Genomic DNA, 10,279 nt, shown 5'->3' on the forward strand with positions numbered 1-10,279 from the left:
GGAAGTCAGGAGTGAGGGTCAGGCAGCTCCCCCCTGTCTGTGAAGCCAGCCTCTCACTAGTAATGCAGGGAGGGAGCTGTCTCAGACTTCACCATCCTCCCCCCCCCCTCACCCACACACCATTCACTAGCTGGGACATGGGGGAAGTCAGGAGTGAGGGTCAGGCAGCTCCCCCCTGTCTGTGAAGCCAGCCTCTCACTAGTAATGCAGGGAGGGAGCTGTCTCAGACTTCACCATCCTCCCCCCCCCCCCTCACCCACACACCATTCACTAGCTGGGACATGGGGGAAGTCAGGAGTGAGGGTCAGGCAGCTCCCCCCTGTCTGCGAAGCCAGCCTCTCACTAGTAATGCAGGGAGGGAGCTGTCTCAGACTTCACCATCCTCCCCCCCCCCCCCTCACCCACACACCATTCACTAGCTGGGACATGGGGGAAGTCAGGAGTGAGGGTCAGGCAGCTCCCCCCTGTCTGTGAAGCCAGCCTCTCACTAGTAATGCAGGGAGGGAGCTGTCTCAGACTTCACCATCCTCCCCCCCCTCACCCACACACCATTCACTAGCTGGGACATGGGGGAAGTCAGGAGTGAGGGTCAGGCAGCTCCCCCCTGTCTGTGAAGCCAGCCTCTCACTAGTAATGCAGGGAGGGAGCTGTCTCAGACTGGTATCAGGGTTAGGGCACTGTGTGCAGGAAGATCACAACACTCCTGGTATTAATAGGGATAGGGCACTGTAAGAGATGACTGTAGTAGATTGAATAAAGATCTGATGTTTCTGCTCTCCTCACACCAAACAAAAACAACACACAAGCAGAGAAGCCCTTCTTACAAAGCTGAGCTAGTGAGTTAAGTAGGAGGAAAAGTAAACATACTGGTGCCAGTGTGGCTACTTAAAAAATACACTTACCAACAATCAATTACATATATTTGAACTGTGTACAGTTCCAGCCAGGACCACCTTTCTAAAATGCACAGTGATTGGCAAATTCAACATGCACTAGCATTTCAGGTGCCTGCTAACAAAAATACTAAACAAACAAGTTCTAGTCACGTGAGTGCTGATCATTACATTACTTTTTTTGTCAAGCTTCCAACTGTTTCCATTTCACATCCCCCCAACCATATTGGTAACATCAATAGATAAGAGCACAGCCAGCCAATAGGAATACATACATACATATTCATTCCTAAGTGACCTTTACTGACCTGGGAAGTGTGAACACTTTGTTTCATTTTCTGTTGGTGTTCGTTAGTTTCCAGTTCCATTTCCCATCCCCCCAACCATCACCTCAGTGGTAACCTTGGTAATATCAATAGATAAGAGGGCAGCCAGCCAATAGGAACACATATTCATTCCTAACTGACCTTCAGTGACCTGGAAAGTGTTTATTTGTATCATTTTCAGTTAGTGCGCACTAACTCGAGTTAGTGCGCACTAACACGATTTAACGATTTTTAACGATAAATCGTTAGAATTTCTATTGTATCGGGTTCTATAACGATTTAAGACGATATAAACATTATCGGACGATAATTTTAATCGTTGAAAAACGATTCACATCCCTACATGGGAGTAAGAAGCCTGGTGTTGTGGGGGTGTGTGTGAAAAAGCATGGGAGTGAGAAGCCTGATTATGTGAGAGAGAGCATGGGAGTGGGAAGCCTGTGTGTGTGTGTGCATGCATGAGCGAGAGACTGGTTGGTAAGGTGACTGTGTGCGTGAGAGAAAGAGACTGGTGTGTGTGAATGTGAGAGAAAGAATGTGATTCAGGGAATGAGAAGCCTGTGCAGTGGAGAGCGAGCATGGAAATGAGAGAGAGACTGGTGTCTGTGTGTGTATATGTGTGTGTAACAGAGAGAAAGTGATTATGGGAATGAGAAGCCTGTGCATGTGAAGAGAGTGAGCATGGGAGTGAGAAACCTGGGTGTGTGTGAGACACAGCATGGGAAGGAGAAGCCTGTATATGTAAGACAGAACATGGAAATGGGAAGCCTGTGTGACTGTGTATGCATGAGAGAGATCAGGTGACTGGTGTGTGTTTGTGTGTATATGTGTGTGTGTGTGTGAGAGAGAAAGAAAGTGATTATGGGAATGAGAAGCCTGTGCATGTGAAGAGAGAGCATGGGAGTCGGAAGCCTATGTGTGTGTGTGCATGCATGAGCGAGAGACTGGTTGGTAAGGTGACTGTGTGTGTGAGAGAAAGAGACTGGTGTGTGTGAATGTGAGAGAAAGAATGTGATTCAGGGAATGAGAAGCCTGTGCAGTGGAGAGCAAGCATGGAAATGAGAGAGAGACTGGTGTCTGTGTGTGTATGTGTGTGTAACAGAGAGAAAGTGATTATGGGAATGAGAAGCCTGTGCATGTGAAGAGAGTGAGCACGGGAGTGAGAAACCTGGGTGTGTGTGTGAGACACAGCATGGGAGTGAGAAGCCTGTATATCTGAAAGAGAACATGGGAGTGGGAAGCCTGTGTGTGTGTATGCATGAGAGAGATCAGGTGACTGGTGTGTGTTTGTGTGTGTGTGTGAGAGAAAGAAAGTGATTATGGGAATGAGAAGCCTGTGCATGTGGAGAGAACAAGCATGGGAGTGAGAGACTGGTGAGTGTGTGTGTGTGTGTGAGACAGAGAAAGTGATTATGAGAGTGAGAAGCCCGTATATGTAAGTAGAACACAGGAGTGGGAAGCCTGTGTGTGTGTATGGCATGAGAGAAACTGTTCAGGAAGGTGACTGGTGTGTGTGTCAAAGACTGTTTGGGAGATGATTGGTGTGTGAGAGACAGAAACTGGTCATGGGGGCATGACTGGTATGGTGTGTGTGTGTGAGAGAGATGGGACTAAGGAAGAGGACCATGAGTATAGAGCTTAGCCTCTACTGCTGCTTCTGCTGTGTGCTATGGCCTGCATGGAAGAGGAGTAGGAGAGCTGCTGGAGGGGGTAAGTAAAGGTGGCTTTTTAAGTTTATTTTTCTTGATTGACTGCCATTTTAATTATTTAATATTATGTGATGTGTCTGCTTTTTTTGAAATATTTTATTGGTGTTTGGAGAATTTTTAATAGTTTTTATGAGTTTTTAATTGTTGGATGTTATTCTGTTCATAGCTGTTTTGAAACATTTATTCTGCTTATTAGTATAGTTTTACAATTATTTCTGTGTGGAGATCTATAGCTGCTTGCTAGTTCTGTTTTCCTAATAAGAGGTGTATTGGTTTTTAGGACCTGATTTAATATTTGTAGTGTTGCCTTTTCATAGATAGGGTTGCTCCTGTTTGAGTGTATTCCATAATACAGGTGTAACTGTGTGCGGATTAGTTTATGTGCATTACTACAGATCCTGGGAGTATGTTAGGTCGGTTCTGTGTCTGTTACCGAGATGAGATATTTTACTAGCATGTAAGCGTTTGTATCAGTCTTATTTGTTGTGTTTTCTCAAGAGGACATGCATTGGTGGTAAACTGCTGTCTTTTCATAAGTAGAGCTATTTAGCCTGGAAGTAGAAGGAGTTTGAGTTGCTGTTACTGCGATGACACCAGAACCAGAATATCTTTTTTGTAGGGTGAGTTGTATGGGGAATGTCATAATTTTGCTTTACATCCATTATTGTGGGTCAGGGGGGTTCCCGTGGATGCAAACTGTACTTTTACATCTAGCCCCATGACGATCATGGGTCAGTGTGTCATGCATGTGAGAACCATCTGTCAGGTGTGTCCTGACAGAAAAAAGGTTGAGAACCACTGGTCTATACCACTAGAAATTAATGCCTGTTATAAATAGCACTTTTTAAACTTATATCTGCCACCTTTTCATAGGGTTAGACCAAATGCTGCAGGCATTGTTGTTGTATTCTCAACTTTAATATCTAGATGCTTTGGTAATATCAATAAAGTTTAATTGGGACCTGGTTTCAAAATCAAATATTAAGCTTTGTCTTGTAATAGGTTACTTAGTTGTTACATAAGATTTTCCTGCAAAATAGGGATCAATTGGTCCTTATTTCAAAACTTAGATCATTCCCAGAAGGCAGTTCTCTTTGATATACAGATATATAAAACTAGCGTGATAAAGTTTAACCTTATGCTTTAAATATCCTTCCATGCATATATTTATCAGGGAGCCAATAATCCTCTCAGATTTCTCTCTTTATATATGGCTGAAAATTGAGCTTCATTAGATACCTGCAACAGCTAAGTGCTGAGTTTTATGTATCTACTATAGATGTGGCATACTAGTGACCATCTAACTATGAGGATTAAATGCAGCATACATCTTTGCATCTAGTTCTTTTTTTTTTTTTTGGTATATATAGTAACTCATGATCTTTGCTTATTATGAAATAATCCTTGTAAATATTATATGGTAAAAATTATTACTATAAGACAAACTGAAAATGTGTGAATGTCTCACATGCCAGAGGAACCTGAGTTGCTTAGACTTGGGTCATGAAGTTGTTAAAAGGTTGATTTGCACTCAAAAGTTTAGGCTCTTTGAATATTTTCAAAGGGAATCACCTCAAGAAATTTTGTGAATGGTATGTGATTAGGAGAGAGAAAAGGCAAGCAAGAAACATTCTCAAGAGCTCTGTCTAAAGAAGCCCATTAAGCTAAGAGGTGCCAGAGCATGAATGAACAATCTGAGCTTTGGTTGTAGCTTTGAAGCCAAATAATCATTCTTCTATGTCAGTATCACATGTGCTCTTGCCCTCCAAGGCCTCTATATTGGTTAATGGCTTGTACTTCTGTGAAGAACAAAAAAGGCATCCAACATATCATACAAATATCTACTTTTATAATCTGAAGATAACCCTAGGTTTCTAGACTGCCTTTTTTGTACAACTTGAAGGAAATCCAATATAAATGTTTCTTCTGCACCTTTTTGCTTATGCCACACATAGCCCATCTGGAATTGGTAAAGGAAATTTCCTTTTAAAAAGGAAGAGGAAGCAGATTCAATTTTATCTAAATTTACTGGTCTCTGAGAGAGTTATTTCTTACAAAAGTGAATGGGATTTGTTTTTCCTTTTTAACTTTAAAAACAAAGGATACTGTGATGCAGGCTAATTTGTGGATTTCAAAATGTCAACTTCAGCCATTTCACCTGTCAATATCATGTCTCCTTGATCGCAGGATAAGCAACAAACTGAACTTAAACACTTGTGCCAGAGTCTCTGCACATTGCCACGTAGTTTGCACAGATCTGAATGCTCGCTCGATCAATTTTTCCCATGGAATCAGGCTAAGCAGACAACTGTTGTCTTTTGCAGAATGAATGCTCCCACTTGCAGCACACCACGGAGAATACTTCCTCACCATGGCTGCATAGGGAATTGCACTCTTTCACACTTAAGCTAAAACTCTGAAAAACTGAAGATAATATCTCCATTTAAAGAAGAAAGTTTTTTGATGCTCATAAGGAACCTTACTTTAATAATTCACTGAATCTAGCATTATAGCACATTATTATTATTATTTATTTTTTAAAAGAGCAAAGCTTTCTTCAACCTGGGCAGAAAAGAGCAACTGTAAAAGAAAAGGAAAGCTTAGATTTTCTTTTCCTTACTTTTGATATAGCTAAATTCTTACCATAATGCTCTACCAAAAACCCATGCTATGTGGTAGGGAGCATAACTTAAAACAAGTTTATAGCCATTGAAAACTGACTACCTTCATCTTACATCATTAAAAGTTGAATTCTTTTCAAAAAGTTATACCATTATCCTCTACTATGAGGAAGGGAGAATAGCTTGAAAAGTGCTTGTTGACTGTGAAAGCTCAAATTTTTCATTTGTGTGTAGAGAAAGTCATTTTCTTAGCAGTAAGCTCCTCCGAAACCTCTGCTGTGAGGTAGAGAGCATAACTTGAAAAAGGGCCTTGCATCTTTATCCCACAAGTAGAGAATTGTTTGTATCTAGAGAAATTTCCTAGGCACTTTAAGCATACCTATTAATTGGTATTATGCCAAGCTCAACCATAGCTTCTGTTTATGATGGGAGGGTGCATCAGTAATCCTTCCAGAGGCCTGTGCTGCTAGCAGATATATCCTGTTTGCTGTTAAAAGAACCCATTGTGATGGTTCTAAATGATGTTAATGTGGGTCTCAAACTGCTAGTTTAAGCTGACAAACTCTTCCTTGACAATATTGAAAATACAATTTTGCTGAAAGGGCTGAAGAGCTGCTGCTCTGGAAACTTACCTTACTGGAAGAGTGTCCTCTTGGATCAGCGCCTTTAAAACACAACTTTCTACAACTTGGATGCAATAGTCTGCAAGGTTAAGGTCTCAGAGGAACTTCACCTTGTTTGATTAAAAATCAAATCACAATAGGCTCAGCCAAAACTTCTGTTATGAGGAAAGGAGCTTAGTCCATAAGGAAAGCTCTCAGAAGGACTTCTTGTTAGTTTAGAATTCAGTTCTCAAGAGGCTCAAGCAAAATTCTGCTATGAAAAAGGAAGCTTAGCATGATAAGGTCTCGCTTCACTGACTTACGGGTAAGAGAATGGCTCAAGAGCCTTTACCTCTTATATCTGTTCTCTTTTGAAATACAGATCATTCTTACTATAAATCATTCTCCTAAAGAAATTTGGCTACACCATCAGAAGGACTTTACATTGGCTAGAGAAAGAGAATACTGGCATTTCAGTTTCGGTTCATAGAATAAATGGTAGAGGTAATGTCATATTAAAAAACAACAACTTTGCCTCCATCAGCTGGAAGTAGGGACAAACAAAATCATTCTGGGCTGGTGTACCAGAAAGACAAGGAAACATTGTGGGGTAGATTTTCAAAGAGTTCCGCCCATAAGATACGCGCGTAACCCCCGAAAACCTACCCCTGCGCGTGCCGAGCCTATTTTACATAGGCTCGGCAGTGTGCACAAGCCGCAGGATGTGCGTATGTCCCGGGCAGTGGTGTAGCCACGGGTGGGCCTGGGTGGGCAGGTGCCCACCCAACTTAGACCCAGGCCCACCCAACTGGCACCGGAACTGCAAGGCTGTCGCGGGATCCCATCCCCGCGACAGCGAACAAGAGAACCCACGCCTCGCGCGCCATCACGGCATACATGAGGAAGCGCTGCTGCGGCCGTATGGCCAACCGGTCTTCCTGTTGGGGGGGAGAGCGGAAGCGCCGCGCGCAGCTTCCGCTTCCTCCCCCCAATGCAGGAAGATCAGCTGCCTCTCCTGCTGCCACCGGCTTCCTGCTATCTTCGGGTGTCGGGCCGTATGGCCCGCCGATCTTCCTGCTTGGGGGGGGGAGGGAGGAAGCGGACGTTGTGCGCTGCGCTTCCGCTCCCCCCCCCGACAGGAAGTTCGGCGGGCAGTACGGCCCGACGCCCGAAGATAGCAGGAGTCCGGTGGCAGCAGGAGAGGCAGCTGTTCTTCCTGCTCTGGGGGAGAAAGCGGAAGCTGTGCACGTGCTTGAATGTGTATGTGTGGATGAGAATGGGAGTGTGTGTGGGTGAAAACTGGAGCCTGGGTGTGTATGTGGGTGAGAATGGAAGCTTGAATATGTGGGTGAATGGGAGCTCGAATGTGTGTATGTGTGGTTGAGAATGGGAGCCTGGGTTTGTGGGTGGGTGAGAATGGGAGCTTGAATGTGTGTATATATGGGTGAGAATGAGAGCCTGGGTTTCTGTGGGTGGGTGAGAATGGAAGCTTGAATATGTGGATAAGAATGGGTGCTTGAATGTGTGTATGTGTGGGTGAGAATAGGACCTTAAATGTGTATATGTATGGATGAGAATGGGAGCTTGAATATGTGTGGGTGAGACTGGGAGCATGGGTTTGTGGGTGAGAATGGGAGTCTGGGTTTATGTGTGTGGGTGAGAATGGGTGCCTGGATGTGCGTCTGTGTGTGCATAAGAATATAAGCCTGGGGAGGGGTGAGAAAGTGAGAACTTGTATGTGTGTCTGCAGAGAATGTGAGTTTGTGGGGGGGGGGGGGGGAGGGGGGGAGAGCATATGAGAGTGACAGCTTGAGTGTGTGAGAGGGAGTCTGTGAGAGAAAGCGTGTATGTGTGTGTGTGTAAGGGAAGAAGACAGTAATAGAAGAAAGACACTGAAAAGGAATTAGGAAATGAGCTATAAGGGAAAAAATGGGAAAAAGAGACCAGGACCAACTGATTAGAAAAATACAAAGATCAGACAACAAAGGTAAAAATATATATCTATATTTTGAGATGTTAGCAATTTAAATATAAGCAACACAACCGCTCTCTCAAAATTTATGGACAGGTAGGAGCCATGTATAAAATCGTAATAATAAGAAGGCTAAAGTACCACAAATCACCGTGAATTATGTTTGTATCATTAAGTAAACCTCATACTTAGGCGTAGATGTGAATGCTATGCTGCATAATTTGGCATTATTTATCAGTAAAAAAACAACTAGTAGACCTGCATGCCTACAGCCCACCCATGTTAACCTTGTGCCCACCCAAAAAATCAATTCTGGCTACGCCACTGGTCCCGGGGCTTTCAAAAATGGGCGGGCCGGGGGCATGGCGGCGGTTCGGGAGCGGTCCGGGGGCAGAGATGAATCCTCCGGCACAGCAGCCTGTGCCGGGAGATGGCGAGCCGGCACGCGAGATAAGGTGGGGGGGGGGGGGGATTTAGGTAGGGCTGGGGGGTGGGAACAAAAAAAAAGTTCCTTCCAAGGCCGCTCTGATTTCGGAGCGGCCTTGGAGGGAACAGGGAAAGCCATCGGGGCTCCCCTTGGGCTCGGTGCGCGCAAGGTGCACAAGTGTGCACCCCCTTGCGCGTGCCGACCCTGGATTTTATAACATGTGCGTGGCAGCGCACGCATGTTATAAAATTGGGTGTACATTTGTGTGTGCCGGGTAGCGTGCACAAATGTACCCCGCGCGCTTAAAATTTAAAATCGGCAATTATGTATAATAGCAAGTTTGGCATCAGAAAATTCATCAGGCTTGGTCATGATCACTTTGCATTTTTCCTGCACATTCTCAGATGATTATCCTTAGAGAGCTTCTGTAATGTCTTTTAAGAATAGTTTACCAGGACACAACTAATGTATGTCCTTTGCTTGTTGGCACAGCTCTAAATTGAGTACTAGGTACTGATGTGGGCTGCCTTGCTAATATGCTAAAAAGGCTGGTGTGTTCACATGAAGGAATAGATTATTTGACAAAGTACCTACATTAACCACCTGTTTCAGTTGATAAACATTGACAGGCAATTCAAAAGGTAAATTCAAAAGATAATCAATCTTCATTTTCTCTAAATCAACATATAATGAAATGACACTTCCCTTGTGGAAGGCAACGTGAATCTGAATAAACTCAATGGTTTTTTTGTGATCTTTGCAAAAGTTTCAATAATGAGCTCTAGTTTATCTGTCCTTTCATAAAATTACTGACATTATTGTCTAATGTCTAACTCTCTAAGCAGATCATTAGTGGGTAGAACGAAAACACATTGTCTAACTCTCTAAGCAGATTCCAACTGGGTAGAACAAAAACATGTTCCTCATTGAGCACTTCCATTCTATTCAATAACTTGTGTGTGAAAATCAATTACAGTGATGATATTACTCAGGGTTTTATCATAAGAGCTGATTCTATGGATGCTGTATTTGAACTGAGATACTTTGCATATCAGCTTGTAACTCTCAAACACTGTTCTGTACATTTTTTTTACAGAAACAGCATTTGCTATGGACATTGAAGAACAGCATGAAGACCACATAACTGCAAAGAGAGTGCTCCCATAGCAAATCCTGCAAATCATTTGGATCTGTCTTGATCTTTGCTGAGTGGCTGAATTGTAACTTCCTTTTACTGTCTCATAATATTTTCAGTACGATAGAATGATAGAACAGTACATTGAATGGATTTATAAAAAATATTTTGTCAATAAATGATAATTAAGCTTGGATAATGACTTAAGGACCTCTGATTTGTGGTGTGTCATAATATTTTCACACATTTGCAGTCATATAGTCTATGTGTGTCTTCAACCAAAAGTATGTACTTGGTGACTGAATGTGAGATGACATAATAAGGATCCAGTGACACAAATACTTTGGGCCAGATTTTATAAAATTGCGCGAGCGTGTACTTTTGTTCACGCACCAGGTGCGAAGAAAAGTACGCTGGATTTTATAAGATACGCGCGTAGCCACGTGTATCTTATAAAATCTGGGGTCGGCGCACGCAAGGGGGTGCACATTTGTGCAACCTGCGCACGCCGAGCCCGGTGCGCGTTCCCTGTTCCCTCCGAGGCCGCTCCGAAATCGGAGCGGCCTCGAAGGGAACTTTCCTTCGCCCTCCCTC

The 10,279-nt window shown here is 43.4% G+C and overlaps 1 protein-coding gene across 11 annotated transcripts in view; it reads left to right on the plus strand.

Annotated features, from left to right (window-relative positions):
* The window catches only part of GALNT15 (polypeptide N-acetylgalactosaminyltransferase 15), a 129,880-nt gene extending 120,001 nt beyond the window's left edge, over positions 1–9,879 (plus strand). For 10 of the 11 annotated variants that reach the window (XM_029589223.1, XM_029589224.1, XM_029589221.1 and 7 more), the window contains one exon: positions 9,647–9,879. In XM_029589223.1, coding sequence (XP_029445083.1) covers positions 9,647–9,694 — 48 coding nt within the window. In that variant the 3' untranslated portion in view covers positions 9,695–9,879. The remainder of the gene's footprint in view (positions 1–9,646) is intronic. The other variant, XM_029589228.1, reaches the window with a different exon arrangement.
* Positions 9,880–10,279: the final 400 nt, after the last annotated feature.

This window comes from Rhinatrema bivittatum, chromosome 2, assembly GCF_901001135.1.
Source record: "Rhinatrema bivittatum chromosome 2, aRhiBiv1.1, whole genome shotgun sequence".
NCBI classification, from domain to species: Eukaryota; Metazoa; Chordata; class Amphibia; order Gymnophiona; family Rhinatrematidae; genus Rhinatrema; species Rhinatrema bivittatum.